At 36.4% G+C, this 17,642-nt stretch overlaps 1 protein-coding gene across 1 annotated transcript in view; it reads left to right on the top strand.

Annotated features, from left to right (window-relative positions):
• The window catches only part of LOC145685614 (phospholipid-transporting ATPase ABCA3-like), a 148,649-nt gene that overhangs the window by 115,544 nt on the left and 15,463 nt on the right, over positions 1-17,642 (top strand). Inside the window, exons 11-12 of the mRNA XM_081758004.1 lie at positions 2,357-2,431; positions 10,284-10,537. Of these exons, the coding sequence (XP_081614130.1) occupies positions 2,357-2,431; positions 10,284-10,537 (329 nt within the window). The remainder of the gene's footprint in view (positions 1-2,356; positions 2,432-10,283; positions 10,538-17,642) is intronic.

Here is a 17,642-nt window from a genome sequence, read left to right as displayed (position 1 = left end):
GTAGGGGCTCCTTCGTACAAATAAAGAAGCGGTAATATTACAATCACGGGGCGCTATATATTAGGTATTCTTTTAGTTACCTACCCCTAACCGCACAGGGCCATCTTTCGTAGAATAAAAAATATTACGTGATATTCTAATCATGAAAGAGGAGAGGATGCTGTAAATATATTTCTTATTCATTTTGTCTGTCCTGCTTATCAAAAATTACTTTCTGTTGGAAGGGTACTGAAATGAGAGGGGCAAAATAAAAAGTCGTACCCCCTCCTACATGGTTGCTCAAATAAGTACTAAAGAAAGCATTTTAAACTAAGATATTTAAGATTTAAACTAGGAAACTAAGATATTCTTACATTATGTAAGGATGGCATATTCAGGATTATTATTATTATTATTATTATTATTATTATTATTATTATTATTATTATTATTATTATTATTATTATTTGAATGTTTTTGGAGCACCGAAATTTTGTGAGACGAACAACGATATGTAGAGGTTTAAGATGGGTGGTCATAGAGGAGGAAAAACAGGATTTTTCTCTGTCTGACTCTCTAACGTAAAGATTATGTGCTGAAGGTAAGAAGCATCATCATTCTACAATAGGTTGCTTTTACGTAGAATATCAATTACTTGAGTTCTCCTCCTTGGGTCTACTTACCTTATGTAGTAAATTCAAAACAATTTCAATTCAATACAAATACATTGTAAAACTTTTCCGTAATTAAACATCTAGGGAAAATTAAACATTTAATAGGGACATCTGTTATCAAAATATCCAAACACGTAGATAGAAGACTATCTAGTGAGAAATATTGTGAAACTTTATAAAATTCTCCAAATTAGAATTAACATTTACTGGGAAACATTCGTTATGCGCCAGCGAGCATATGGTGAGCAGTGAGCACAGGGGAAATAATTACGAAACTGTTTGCAAACAAAATTAGGGACGCTAGTGCAAGTGCGACAACGGCATTTTTTCTTTTTTTGGTATCGTCATGAGTTTTACACATACGTTACAATTTGATTCTTTCCCACATAAAAAAAATAAATAAAATAACCATAGTGTAGTGATAAAAATGACAACGGCATTTCCAGGGGATCGAACCCACTACCTTCAGCATACAGACTCGTTGCTTTAACTAACTGAGCTATTTGCTTTTTACGTGAACTGAGCCTGTTCCGGTAAAGACGATATTTCATTACGATCGTCCTACCAATTCGTCCTTTTCCATAGATAATTTCCACTATTTGCTCTATCTTTATGTTAATACTTAGCATATATTCATATATTTGGAGTTTGCTGATAATGCATATAATAAGACATACTAGAAATATTCGTTAAAAGTTTAGTTTGTAGATTTAATCCACATTTCTCTCAATGACATAGATGTCGCTGCTTCGTGTTGAAATGCAGAATTCCCTCGTGTTCTTGAAAATTTCCCACTTTAGCAGAGTTGGTAATTCTCGAGATTTCTGTCGATTTAATGTTTTTTGCTTCTAATTTCTTTATTTTAAGCTAATATCTAACACAAATATTAAAAACGGGTTTGTTATTAACCTGTCCTGCTGGGGAAACCTTCCGAAATTTCGAACATATAAAGAAAATGGAGATATTTTCAAAAAACTTCAAAATAAAGAGACGCGTCATTTATTTTGCTCATGGTAGTACAGTAAATTTATTCATAAAAAGAAGTGTGCTGATTGTTGAAACACAGCGACTGGCGGCTTGGCCGGTCAGCAGCGCCTTATGAAGGCCCCATTAGAAGCAATGTTCCGGCCAGCGGTGGCTCAGTGCGGCGACTACTGTGGGAAACTTGGTTTGGGAGTGAGGGGGATGATGGACGGTAGGGTGCGAGCGAGTACAGAGTCCGGTTAAGCGGTCGTTCGGTTGACCGACGTTCGGATAATCGACGCTCTACTGCATATATATATATATATATATATATATATATATATATATATATATATATATATATATATATATATATATATATATATATATATATATATATATATATATATATATATATATATATATATATATATATATATATATATATATGTGTGTGTGTGTGTGTGTGTGTGTAAGGCTCCCCCAAACAACACTTATTCATGAACAGTGTGGTATTTTTTTTTTATTTTTTTTTTGCACGTACTGCATAACCACATGTTGTAAAAATCATACAATGAATAACTGAAAATTATGAGTTAAACGAGTAGAAGACTACAATTTTGTAAATTTAGGTTAATATGGCTACGAAATTATTTATGGAGTACAATATAGTGCTAATATTCTTGCAGAAATAACAGTAATTTCCTCGCTAATTATTTGCTGTTTTCTTCTTATTTCAGTACTGCAATACAATATTCGAATGTCTTGTGCAAAGATTAATGTCATAGGAGGAGAAGTTGAAGTTGTGATTGGTGGTAAGTTTGTAGAATCAGAATTCTCGAAATACATGTACTAACAGTTGCTTCAAAGTACGTAAGGTATCATATTGGGTTGATTAAAAAGTTCAGTATTTCCGTGCGATGGCTCTACGAGAGATTACTTATTTTCCACGTCGATGTGAACAGTGAAAAAAAAAATTGGACAACTGAGTTCCACAAAATTTGACCTAGCATCTCAAAAACAATAGATGGATATCTGTAATAACCGTTTGATTTTGAAAGTAACCACTACTTGATCATATTGTGACGTATGGCAAGATGTATACGAGGTGTGTTCAAAAAATTTTGGACCTAAAATACATTTATTAATTTGGAAATTCGAAACGATAACCTCCTTCAAAGTAGTCTTCTTGGTAATACACAAACTTTTTCCAGTGCTCCCGCCATTGTTGGAAACACTTCTGGAACGCAATTTTTGGAATGGTGAGCAACCTTGTCGTTGCGTTCCGCATGATGTCCTCTCTTGACTCAAATCGGGTCATACCCATAAACCCATATTTCATCGTCTGTCGTCACGGTGTTCAGAAAGTTTGGGTCAGTGTTTGCATTGTCCAGCACAAGGATGTTATAAATAGAGGATCTGCCCATATGTATCTTCACCCTATTGAATCGATGAAGCCAAAAAAAAAAAAAAACCGAGCATCGACACGTCTGATTGGCTACTCTCGTTTCTGCCATCGTCTGATTGGCTACTTTCGTTTCCGCCATGATTGTTGGCTCAAAACTTTGCGATCCTATTGGGTGGAGTGGGCAGAGTAGGGGTAGCGAAACTGTGACGTATGGCTTCAAGATTTTGTTGTAAGAACAGATCCTCTATTTTATAAGATCCTTGGTCCAGCATGTCCAGTGCGACGTCTAGACGCCATTGTTAGCAGCTTCGGTACAAATTTGGCGGACACACTCCTCATGCCCAAATTCTCATTCAAAATTGTGATCGATCCGATGCTTACCGCTATATCCTTCGCAATTCCTCAGACACTGATACGAATGTCCTGCAAAGCCGCAGTTCGCACTTGCTCAATAACTTGTCATTCCGGCTTGTTGAGGGCCTACCTGAACGTGGTTCACTGTCCACTCATGTACGGCCATCTTTGAAGCGGTCATATCACTTCTTTATGCGTGATGTACTCATGGCATTGTCCCCGAAAGCCTACTGAATCTTGCGACAGGTTTCCGGTTGGGTATCGACAAGCTTTTGACAAAATTTGATGCAATATTGCTGCTCAAGTTCTTCTGTTAAAAACTGAAATTCGACGACCGTTCACTACACGTCTTCACTCGTTGGCCAACTGCTAGTGATTGACGCTTTCTGCAGGCGGGAAAAAATTCACGACTGCGCATGAATGACCCCTCTACATCTTCACAGAAGAAAGTTTCCCGCGCTTCATTGGTTTACGTGGAAGAAAAATAATAAGGTTCGATACTTTCTGAATACACCTGGTATCTTGTGCAAAATCGAAAGTCCAGACAATAGTATATTTCGATTTCAAAAACGAGAAAAAGTTGGAAAAATCGGGTAAAAAGAAGAATTAATTGACTGAACAGTGTAATTTAGGTCTTTATTTTTTAGGCTAACGATTCTTATTATTGTTATTAACAAATGTTCTTACCTAATCCTAGTTGAAAAGTTCCTACAACCAGGGGGTAAAAATGGACCTGAAAAGGTAGAGGAACAGTAGGTAGTGGCATGACGTCACACCGTACCCCTGCCTATCTTTGCCTATTGCATTTTTTTTTACGAACTTGGGAAACGCCATACATATTTTTGGAAGTGGGAGGACGTCGTCCCCCCAAGTCTCCCCACTTTTACCCAGGCCCGTACCCAGGGGGTCTAGGGGGCCGGCCCCCCTTAATTCTTAATGGCCCCTTAAAATTTTCACGGTAGGCTTGCAAACGAACTATAATATATGATGAACTATAACATGCTTGGATCAAACCCCCCTAACTTCAACTGCCCCCCCTACATTTTTGGGCTGGCTACGGGCCTGTTTACCCTTGCCTACAACTACCAAACATTCAGAAACAAATTTCAGTGAAAAAATCACATTTGATAAAGTCAATTTGATTTCAACTACTCGTTGAGCAAACCAATACGTTTATTGTTAAAATTATTAAACAGTTAAAATTATTGTTAAACAGTTTTGCTAACTATCCACTTCGGCTTCATCAGACACTCTCCACTTTATCAGAGATAGTGTCTGATGGGGACCGCGCCAAGGTTGGACGACGACAAGCCTGGACACTTTTTGTGTCCAGGCTTGTTGTTGGCCAACCTTGTCGTCAGCGACCCAAAATGAGATATGTCAAAGCATCTCGGGGTCGATCCCGACAAGCCTGGACACCTTCAGGAATGTGTCCAGGCTTGTCGTTGGCCAACCTTGTCGTCCGCGACCCAAAATGAGATGTGTCCAGGCTTGTCGGGATCGACCACGACAAGCTTGAACACCCCAGGAATGTGTCCAGGCTTGTCGTCGTCCAACCTTGTCGTCAACGACCCAAAATGAGATGTGTCCAGGCTTGTCGGGATCGACCGCGACAAACCTGGACACCCCAGGAATGTGTCCAGGCGTGTCGTCAACGACCCAATTTGAAATGTCTGTTCCAACAAACTCTACCAGTTAAGGCGTTTCCAGTTCATACATACATGCCCTTCAATATACAGTTACATGCCTCACATCTATATCGCTATTGGCTGATTCTCGCCAGTCAGCTACTGCCCTCTACTAGAGGATTTTCGAATTATTTTAAATTTATTTATCTTTTATTAAAAGAGATTATTATTATTTACAAAATTTTCGTTTAACTTAAATAATTATTATTAAATGGGATGTGTGCCCTTGTACATAATTTTCGCCGAACTGAGCTGGCGCCGATACGGTGTCGTCAAAATGTAGCGGCCCCAAAGCCTCATGACTTGAATAGGTTTGAACCCTCATGTCTGTGATACTTCTTACGATTTTATGAATATCACGGTGGTATAAAAATAACACTGCAGTATAATCAGAGAGAACAGTTGCCCTTGTACATTGATAACACTAACTGCCCATGTACCCCCGTACAAGTGAATAAACAGTTGTATTTGTCAGATCTACGTGCTTTGAATGCACCAAATCGGCCCATTGGAATGTGTCCAGGCTTGTCGTTGGCCAACCTTGTCGTCAACGACCCAAAATGAGATGTATCCAGGCTTGTCGGGATCGACCACGACATGCTTGGACACCTCAGGAATTCGTTCGAGTCTGGCGCAAGAGGATAAATTGAGAAGTGTCCAAGCTTGTCGTCGTCCAACCTTGTCGGGAGCGACCAAAATTAAGTGTCCAGGCTTGTCGTCGTCCAACCTTGTCTGCTTCCCGTCTGATGAAGCCGAGTGGATAGTTGGCAAAACTGTTTGACAATAATTTTAAGAAATAATAAACATTTCTGATATAATTTTAACTGTTTAATAATTTTAACACTATAATTTTAACTGTTATATTATATATTTTAACTATAATTTTAAACATAAATTAAACATAACTTTCTTACAAGGCTGTCTGTATTCTTTATTATAAATTAACGAGAAATGTAACAGTTTCGGAAGTATATCACTTCCTTCTTCAGACTACTATTTCAACTGAAATCATAGTTCATACATACATGCCCTTCAATATACAGTTGCATTCCTCACATCTATATCGCTATTGGCTGATTCTCGATACAAAAAGATACAAAGATACAAAGATACAAAAAGATAGAAAGATACAAAAAGAACTCATATGGGATGTGATCAGGAGGAAGAAAATGGAAGTGAAGACTTTAAAAGAGCGTAATGAGAGAAACAAAAGCCAATTTGAAGAAAAACTAAGTATATTTGTCAGAGAGTGGACGATAGAAGGTCTCAGACGTTGGGAAGAAAGCTACAGGGAGAAAGAGAGAAAGAGGTTAAATGAAAAAGGAAGAAGAATAGGATGGAAGGAAGAGAAAAGAAAAGATTCCAAGAAGAAGGTAGTAGTTATTGGAGGAGCTGAGATTACGAAAGAAGAAGAGGAATTTTTAAGTCTAGGATACAAGTTTAAGGTGGTAAAAATGTAAAACGGACATAGAAGAATTGGTTTATGGAGCAGAAGAAGCATTACAGGAGATAGAAGATAAAGAGAAGGTGAAAGAAGTAAGAAGAAAAATAGTGAAATTAGTGAAAAATGTATCAAAAAAGAAGAAAAGTAATCTACATGAAAATGAATTACAAGGCTTAAAGAGAATTAAGAACAGGAAAGATATAGTGGTAGAACAAGCGGATAAAGGAGGTGCAATAGTGGTTATGGAGAAAGGTTGGTATGAAGAGAAGCTTAAGCAGTTGAATGACAGTACATATGAGGAAATAGCAGAAGCAGGGAAAGAAGAAGGGAAGAATGTAAGAAGACAGGTGATAGAAGAAAGTAAGAAGAAAGGATTATCAAAGTTTATTGATGAAGAAGGAAGGATACCGAAGATGAAAGGTTTTCCTAAAATTCATAAAAAGGAAGTAAAACTGAGACCGGTTTTAGACTGTAGGAGTAATTTCACGGAAGCATTGGAGAAAAAGATTAAAAAGATTGCAGAAGCTCTTAAAGGAATTCAAGATAGCAAGAGGGTAGTTAATTCAGCAGAAGTGAAAGGATTGATAAAAGGTTTAGGAACCAGAAAAGAATGGACTGTTATGTTTAGTGTGGACGTTAAAAGTATGTTCCCCAGCCTCAAGAGAGAAGAAGTTCTAAGAATAGTAGACAAGGTGATGAAGGACAGAAAAATTGAAAACTGGGATAAGGAGAAAATGAAAAAAGCTTTAAGGTTTGTGTGGGACAATAGTTTCTGCAAGATAAGTGATAAGATAGTGAAAATGAAAGATGGATTGAATATTGGATCATGTATAAGCCCAGTAATAGCAGATCTGGTAATGAATGAATGGGAGAAAACAGTGATACCGAAGATGAAAGGTTTTCCTAAAATTCATAAAAAGGAAGTAAAACTGAGACCGGTTTTAGACTGTAGGAGTAATTTCACGGAAGCATTGGAGAAAAAGATTAAAAAGATTGCAGAAGCTCTTAAAGGAATTCAAGATAGCAAGAGGGTAGTTAATTCAGCAGAAGTGAAAGGATTGATAAAAGGTTTAGGAACCAGAAAAGAATGGACTGTTATGTTTAGTGTGGACGTTAAAAGTATGTTCCCCAGCCTCAAGAGAGAAGAAGTTCTAAGAATAGTAGACAAGGTGATGAAGGACAGAAAAATTGAAAACTGGGATAAGGAGAAAATGAAAAAAGCTTTAAGGTTTGTGTGGGACAATAGTTTCTGCAAGATAAGTGATAAGATAGTGAAAATGAAAGATGGATTGAATATTGGATCATGTATAAGCCCAGTAATAGCAGATCTGGTAATGAATGAATGGGAGAAAACAGTGATAGAAAAAGGTGGTGATAAATTAATATTGTTTTGTAGGTATGTGGATGATTGTTTTGGAATATGGAAAGGAACCAGAAGGCAATTGGAGAAATTTATTGGAGAATTAAATGATGAAAGAAAAGGTATCATGTTAGAGACGGAAATAGAAAAAGAAGGTGTAATAAATTTCTTAGATATCAAAGTAAAGAGAACAAAGGAAGGAAATTTTATAACATCGTGGTTTCAAAAAGAATGTGCATCAGAAGTTTACTGCAATAAAAGAAGTGATGTCGATGAAGGAACAAAAATGAATTTCATTAGGAATATGGAAGATAGGATCAAAATGATAAATACGAAGGGAGATCAAAAGGAGAAGGACATAGAAAGACTAGGGGAACAATTGAAAGACAATGGTTACAGTGAAAAGGACAAGAAAAAGAGCAGGAAGAGAAGGAAGAAAAGTGAGAAAGAAGAAGAGAAAGAAGAGGACAAGAAAAAAAGATGGCATGGTATTGAAAGTGCAGGGGTGATATCAGAGAAAATAAGAATTCTTAAGAGAGAAGGTATTAAGACGTACAGGCAAGGAGGAATGAAGATAATAGATATCATGAAGAAAAAGAAGATGAGAAAGTCAGCGGAATTATGCAAGAAAGGAGTGATATATGAAGTACCGTGTGGGATGTGTGATAAGGTGTATATAGGAGAAACCAAGAAGAGAATGAAAGAACGTTTAAAACAGCATAAAGATGATGTAAGATTGAAGAGAGACACGAATGCCATTTACAAGCACGTAGAGGAGACAGGCCATGAAGTAAACTGGGAAGGAGCGAAAATATTAGAATATGAAGGGAGACAACTGGTTAGGAAGTGGAAAGAAGCGAAGAGGATAAAAGAAGTGTACGTTAAAGCTATGAACTTGAATAGTGGTTTGAATATTAATGAAGAATGGGAGGACATTTTGAAAAGAGAAGAAAGAAGAAAGAAGAAAAGTAGAATATAAGGACAATATAGGGTTAAAAGTTTATTTATATGTTTTTCAACATTCACGTGGTTAATTGGTGGTGAATATTCAGGTAGAAGATTTAGTGTTCAATATTAGGTACAAAATTTCTATATTTGGATAGTTAATTGGTATTTGATTTAGTTAATATATGTTACAAGAAATATAAAGATTAGGTAACAATGTATGATTTCTGTTAAGAGTTTAAAATTGTCACAACAATGGGCATATATTTTGAATTTTAATGAAAAAGATGATTCTTGATTGGTAGAGATAATAAATTATGTTATGTTATCTATGATTTCAGTTGAAATAGTAGTCTGAAGAAGGAAGTGATATACTTCCGAAACTGTTACATTTCTCGTTAATTTATAATAAAGAATACAGACAGCCTTGTAAGAAAGTTATGTTTAATTTATGTTTAAGATGGACACAAGGCCTTTTTATAAAAATATATAATTTTAACTATAACTTTAACTAATACCGGTAACACTATAATTTTAACTGTTTAATAATTTTGTTTTCCTCAACGAGTAGTTTAAATCAACTTTAGGTACACTAAAAGCAAAGCTTGAGCAATGGAAAACAATATTGTTGATAAAGTAAGTAATTACTAAACAATAAACTCAATAATAAGCATTAACAGTTACACATTAAATAATAAGCATTGCAAATAAGTCATTTGAATTATAGGAAAATACTTATATAATAACACCAAATATACGGGGTGTTTCAAAACAACACCGACAACGTTTGGGAGATGATTCCTGACATTAAAATAAAATAAAAAATATAAACCAATCTGAGTGCACAAATGCTTCCTTTCGATGTTATAGGCTGCCGAAAACATGAAAAAGAAATGAACTTTAAAGGTCCATAGTTTCAAAACTACGGGACCTACCGTAGTCGGGTCGAGACATCACTAATCAAATAGTATGTATCCTATCCAAATATCCAAGTTTCAGAATATTTTGGTATTTCCGCAGCAATTTTCATAGAGGCAGTTGGTGAGTACTTCCAATTAAATGCCCGTAGCCAAACTCCCTTTATAAAAATTATTGCATGAGTACCTTAGAATTGTGAAATATTTATTTTTGGATAGGGCACATATTAGTTCCTAAGTGAAGTCTTGACCCGACTACGGTAGATCCCATAGGTTTGGAGCTATGGACCTTTTAAGTTCATTTTTTTAATGTTTTCGGCAGCCTATTACTCCGAAATGACGGATTTTTGCACCCAGGTTAGTCTATGCTTATTGTCTTATCTTGGTGTCAGGAATCACCTCCTAAACGTTGTCGGTGTTGTTTTGAAACACCCTGTACACATATGAAATAATAAGCATTAAAAATAAGCAATTTGAATTATACGAAAATACTTAGATATTAACATCAAAATAATATATTTAAATTTATCTTTATTATATATATTTGATAGAGAAACAAAGTTCGTCTTCAATAGAACCAATAGAGATGGATGGCATTTTCGTGTACAAATTGTTTAAGTACTACAGAAATTTTCCTGCTGTTCGAGGTGTTTCCTTCGGAGTGAAAATCGGAGAATGTTTTGGTCTTCTAGGAACAAATGGTGCTGGTAAAACAACCACGTTTCGAATGATTACGGGAGATATAAAACCCACTTCAGGATGGATCTATGCCGTCAAAGAAGATTTGCTTCTTCATCGAAAGGAAGTGAGTATTTCTACATGAATGTTGAAGCATTAAATAAAATTTATATTGCATACTACTATGTATCTACTTTCGATCAAATGAAATCAAGGCATTTATTCCGAAGATGGTCACCCGCCTGGTTTTCGACAAAAAGCGTAATAACTGCTACGAAAATGTAAAAAAATCAATTTCTAGGACCGCTTTAAAAGGGTATAATAGAGTAGGATAAGGTAGAGTAGATTAAGGTAGGGATAAGTAGGGTAGGGTAGCGTTGGGTTAGCTTAGGATTAGGGAAGTTTGGACCCATTTCGTTAGAATTAATAGAGTGTAATTTCTCGTCTGTGCGTAAGAATACCAACTGGAGCGTCTCTGAACACCTGCAGCCAGTGTTGCCACAGTCCTAGCTCTGGAGCGGGCTGAAAAATAGTACCAAATTGGAACAAAAAGGGCTGAATTCATTATTTTATACCAGTGTAATACATAGCTATAACAAGAAACTACAAGAGGTAAAGTTCTAGAACACTCTCCCTCCCCCCTCTCTTCCAAGAGTACAAATCAAGAAACTACTATTTTTAAAAATTACTTTTCAAAGACATCCAAAAAGTAGGGCCCCGAAAAACCGTGGAAGTAAATAAAACTTTTCTCACATGTAGAAAATATAACAGAGGCCACAAATTAAAAGGGAAAACGCAGTGGCAGATCTACCTAGGTAGAAGGTAAAAACGGAGGCCAGGCTATGATAAGTAGTTATATCATGGGTTTATCATAAACTTTCAAAAATATATATGTAATAGCTTAAATTATTTTTGTCACCTAAAAAAGTGGGGGATAGGCCCCAGGCTAGATCCGCCACTGGGAAAACGGTTATCATCTTCGGCATGTATTGTAAGAAAATCAAACGCGCCTTTATTTCAAAGAAAATAAACCAAAACGGCATTTGGCCATATATGAATATATATATATATATATATATATATATATATATATATATATATATATATATATATATATATAACGAGGAACAAATCAATCATCTCCGAGTTCGTGTATAAACAGTAAGTTTTAATAAAATATCAAAATATAATTATCTAGCTTATTCTCGCTTACCTTACTCGATTATACCCGATTATTACCGATTATACTCGATATTATTACCTTATTCTCGCTTATTTCAAGACCGAAGGAGGATAATAGACTGTAAGGAGTATATAAGGTAAGTAAACTGACATTTGTAGAAAATGTAAAATCGGTCCAGGGTCCTAGAACCTTCCCTGAAATACATCACAACACATTATTAATAATTTTAAGTCACAATGGTATGAGTAACGTGAGATGTAGGAAAAGTCTTACTGTCACTTTTGAAAATGTGACAAATATTTGTTAAATGGTGCTGAATTGAGAAGAATTGTACCAACTTTTTCACGAAAAGAGCTGAAAATACCAGCGTGGTACCAACGGGCCGATGAATGACAAAAAGGGCTGAATTTGGTACAATTGTACCAAGTGTGGCAACAGTGCCTGCAGCCGTATTCAGAATACAAATGTTAATTACTTTCTCACAATTTAACCATGTGGTAACCTTGCGCCAAGTAGTTCCCTCCGCTTGTCAAATAGTTCCATGTTTATAACTGCTTATATAGAAAAATAAACACAACTTCCACTCTCCTTTCGTATTATCAAACACACAAACGAGCAAATTATCCATTTCTTTCCGGTAAATTTTCAAAATTTTGCTAGAAACAGACGATCAACTCTGGAATTTAGCTCGAAAACAATTAAGTATAGCTCAAACACTACACGTGAAGACATGTTAATTAGGTTAATTATAAAAACTTATTAGTAATACTCAGTGAATTTCTGTATCATGGATTACGTTCATATGTATCATCCGTTATATTTGTTGTAAACTTAATTTGAAGAAATTCGATAATCAAAGAACAACATATGTTTCTTGCCAATCTTTCCTTACTTTTTGATGTAAGAAGAAGAAATATTTTGTAATTCATAACAGTGAAAGTTATTTTCTGTTAGGAAATATATGCAGGGTTTAATGTATTGCTTAGGGATGGCCACAAAGTTCCGGTTCCGGCGGAACCGGTTCTCGGAGATTCGGTTTTCAGAACCGGTTTTGGAACCGGTTCCGGACCTGGATCCGAAAACCCGGTTCCAGAACCGGATCTTAGAAACCGGTTCCAGACCTGGATCTGAAAACCCGGTTCCAGAACCGGATCTTAAGAACCGGTTCCAGATCTGGACCTGAAAACCCGGTTCCAGATCTGGACCTGAAAACCCGGTTCCAGAACCGGATCTTAGGAACCGGTTCCAGATCTGGATCTGAAAACTCGGTTCCAGAACCGGATCTTAAGAACCGGTTCCAGACCTGGATCCGAAAGACCCCAAAGACCTAAAGGAGGCACAAAGTTCACCTTCAAAAAAAATGCGAAAAGGACCATAGTAGTAATTGCGGCACCCTATCGCGTTTTTGATTATCCTCAATGAGGGGCCCCAAGGCCAGGGGTCAATGACCTAGGGGTACCTAGGACCACCCCCTCTAAATTTTGGCAGGGGTACCTTGGCCCACCCCCTAAATTTTGGCAGGGGTACATAGGACCACCCCCCTTAAATTTCGGAAATTGCCAAATCTAAAAATTTGGTGCGGTAGGGTAGGACCATAGTATGTACCTCTATCAGTATTGGGTGTCTATGTCGTTCCCTTTCATGGGTAAAAAATTGCCAAAAATTCAAATTTCGGGGGTTTTTGACCTAATTTATCCCCTTTGATGAGGTATTATTACCCTATATAGTTATATGGACGTATACAGGGGTCCATTACCTTTCATAAGACATGGATATATTAATGCACCCCTTGAAAAATTTGGGAGGGGTACCTTGGCCCACCCCTTAAATTTTGGAAATTGCCCAATTTAAACATTGGGTATTATAGTACAGGACCTTAATATGTATTATGATAAATTTGGGTGGTCCACCTCGTTCCCTTTTAGGGGTACAAAATTGCCAAAAATATAAACGTAAGCAATACGTTGTACCACGTGTTTGGTTTTTGGTCCATTTTATCCCCCTTTGATGAGGTCCTATTACCTTATATAGTTATATGGTCATGTATAGGGGTCCATTACCTATCATAAGACATGGGTATATTGGTGCACCCCTTTAAAATTTTGGGAGGAGTACCTTGGCCCACCCCTTAAATTTTGGAAATTGCCCAATTTAAACATTTGGTATTATAGTACAGGACCTCAATATGTATCATGATAAATTTGGATGGTCCACCTCGTTCCCTTTTAGGGGTACAAAATTGCCAAAAATATAAATGTAAGAAATATGTTGTACCACGTATTTGGTTTTTTAGTCCATTTTATCCCCTTGGATGAGATCCTATTACCTTATATGATTACAGGGATCTATTTCCTATCATAAGACATGGGTATATTGTTGCACCCTTCTTAAAATTTGGCAAGGGGTACACTGAAATTGTCCAATTTAAGCATAGTGCAGGACTTCAATATGTTTCGGTGGTCCTATTGCCAAATTTTTTTAGTACAACCACGTGTTTGGTTATTGACTCAATGTATCCTATTTGATAAGGTATGGACGGGTATCCCCTTTCAATTTGCTATAACCCCTCGGGTGTAGTACAGTCACATGATCGATGATTTGGTTTTGATGCGCGAGGGTTCTCGTCTTATATCGCACAGTTCTTTAGGAGAATCTGATGACGTTGTATGTGGAATGAACAATAAAAACACATAGATCAGCATAAATTGTATTTTATTCATATTTCTGGTTTCTTCTTTTTCTTTCTTGTTACACTAAGGTATTGACAATGTTTGTATATTGAGATGGGTTTCTTCATTAGACCGCCTCCTCTTCTTGATTGTGATGATTTGTTACCATGTTTTGCAGCATAGCACCCGTTTGCAAAACTTCGTATTGTGAATTCTGTAAAAAGAACGAGGAAAAAGATGATTAGTATAGAAATAGATGATGATTAAACAAATACACTTTCAATGATAAATATGATAAAATTACCTGGAAGGTATATTGCAGCAGTCTACGATCATTAACCGTGGGTACTGTTGTGAACAAATATTGAATTTCACGCAGAGATTTTCCTTGGGCTTTACAGCACAAATAAAAATAAGCATAATAGCCACATACGGATGAACCAAGACTTTGCATTTGGCTATTATTATATTTATAGTATATACAATGAAGTTTTAAGAATGCAACATGTTGTGGTACATAAGGAGGAAGGCCATAGCTGTCAAAATATTCTCCAACACCGCGATGATCAATATAAATTGCAATCCAATGGCTTCCTAGTTTTGTAGATGGATCTGTATTTACAATGATTGCCAGAGGAAGAGAAAACCGTGAGGGTAACTCATCGCTTGCAAATACCCCGGTAAAATGATTTCTGAATAATGGACTACCATTTAAAGCACTAGCTAATTGTAATGTATTCAACATCGTGAATGGAAATGATACATAACGTATACGTACCTTGTAATTTAAAAGTCCAGGATAATGTTGCGCTGGTGGTCGATCTCTAGGAGTGAGGAAAACTCTCCATACACAATACAGTTTGTAGATGCTGCTAATTTCTCTTGGAAATGAACTTCCAATCGGATGGCTCCATGTCGTTGTAAATTCCAATAGTGACAATCTCCAGCAGAAGAATCGGGAGTTAGGTCAAATACAAACAGTGTATATCCATTCTTGTAGTCGGCTCTTGAAATTGTATTTCCGGTATTGGTAAAATATATGCCAGAACCTGAGAACAATGTGTGGTACGATGAAATGTAGAGATTTTCTTCAAAGTTGGGTTGCAACGGTTTTGAAGGTACAGCTTTTCCATCCACATACAATGTAAAGAAATTAATGTTTAGATGTTGAAATTCAAATGGATTGCTGGTAATAGTTCCACTGGATGCTTCATTCGATGTAAATCCTACAATAATACGATTTGGCAATGTTCCCATAAACAGGTTATCAATAGCTTTGGATTGTATATCCTTCGGGATGGTAAATGATTTCATTTGAACCCTTGTCAGAGGATACTTTGCCGGTGTAGATTGTAAAATTTTATTGTGTGCCAATTTGACACTAGGGCTAATGTTGACTTTTTTCACCTGCAACGATGCATCTAGAATATTGATTTTTGCACTGACACCACTTTCACCGGCCATGAGACAAAAGTTTGGTTTTGCAGGAATAAGTTTCACACGTAATTCCACTCAATGAATTAAAAATTTATCTTGATTAAAAATGTCACAATGAAGATGTCCAATCATATCGAATTTCATACTTTGTTTTGTCAGTTCATAGCGTTGTTGAAATCCTTTGTTCTCCCTGGTGGTTGCGTTCATATGACCAGCCGTATCTTGAAACCACATTGCTGTTTGTAAATGTGTATTTTTAGCTCCATCACTATAATTGAGCAGTTTTTCCAGGTACGAACGATATGGATGATTATGTGACGGAAATGAGATCAGTTTATTGTTCAAGTAGATTTGTACTTCACTAAACATAGCATTTAGAAAATCATTGACAGGTGCAATTATTGCTTTATCCGTTTCGGTGAAGGATGAACCATCTGGTTTCACAATTTGTGCTTGGATGTACAATAAGGTTTGTGGCAAATCAATATATTCATCACTGCTACCACTCACTACAAATTCTATTGGTGAATTTTCAGCTATTGAACTAATTGGTTTGTAGCCAATAATACGATTGTCCAGAACACTGGTTTGCGTGGGTAATGTTGAAAAAATGTCCAATTCACTTTTTACACATTCACAGGATTGATGATGTAAGAAAGCCATCGTTGAATTAATCAAAAATATCTGGTGACGATGCCAATGATCTCTTCTTCTTCTTATGTGATAATTTACGTCTCTTCGTAGGATTGATGGTGTTGTTGATCGTTGGAAGGTCAACCTCAAACTGAGAGCAGTCATCCCATTTTCGTTTATGATATCCACTTCCCAGCATAGTTTTCAACTTATTTTTAGCTTTTTCTTGTAAATTTGATTTTGCCTCTTGCATACGTTGATGAAACGATTCTTCCAGCGGTTGATTCGAGATCACAACATCATTAATCATATTGGCACCTGATTTTAATAATTCTTTTCCCACAGTTTTAGCGCCTTGCTTCACAAGTGGTAACACTGAACGAAATAAGCCACCAAGGAAACTTCCAATGCCATGTCCTGCTTGATAGGGACTTCCCACATAGACGTTGCCGATACCGGATAACGCTTGTTTTTGGTAGTATTGGAAATACGGATCAGTCATGACGACGACGACGGAAATGTAGTTTTGTACACACCGTTCCAAAGGTGAATGGCATACGATGACCTATGCTATCCCTTATATCGATTTGTATTTGCTCAAAATTCATTTTTTCCACCGGAACATAATGTGCAGGATTAAAGATTTGTACTGCATGACTTCCAAAAGTATGATTCACAGGATCCATGTTGACAATTCGTAGCAAGGGTACCATTGTATCTCCAACAATGACAGATTCAATAATGTCACAATAGACGTACATTTGTGATGGTAAACCTAATCGTACATCCGGTGTATATTGTCCCTTTTGCATATCTTTTAAATCAGTTTTTGGTTCAAATCCAAGCATTAAACTAACACTTGGTGAGATTTGTACAAAAGTATGGATTTCCTTATTGGGATGTCTTATGAGGCATATATTATTAGTTGCATCATGGGATATAAATAAATTGGTTTCTTTATGATGTATATTAATTGCATGAATAAGATCCCGTATATTGTTATAATAGCGTACAGGGATCGTTACAACCTTCCACGGTTCCTGATCACTACTACTTGATGATTTGTAATATATTTTATTGTTTTCACTGTTAATGTTCAGCAAAGAATGTGGATAATGAATCTCTACAATTGCCACATCCCATTTCTGGCGAAACTCTACACGTCGTTGTAATTTCGTAATATATGAAGTCAATGTATTTTCTGGAAAATAATCCATGGAACTATTACTGGGAAGTGTAACGTAAAAATCTTGATCAGGTTCCATTCTTCTTCTTCTTCAATGAAGTTGCAGGGATCCACGAATTGAATG

This window comes from Thermobia domestica, chromosome 5 (assembly GCF_964235325.1).
Source record: "Thermobia domestica chromosome 5, izTheDome1.hap1.1, whole genome shotgun sequence".
Lineage (NCBI taxonomy): Eukaryota > Metazoa > Arthropoda > Insecta > Zygentoma > Lepismatidae > Thermobia > Thermobia domestica.
Note: the sequence above shows the minus strand (reverse complement) of the source record. Positions and strands in the feature narration are given on the sequence as shown.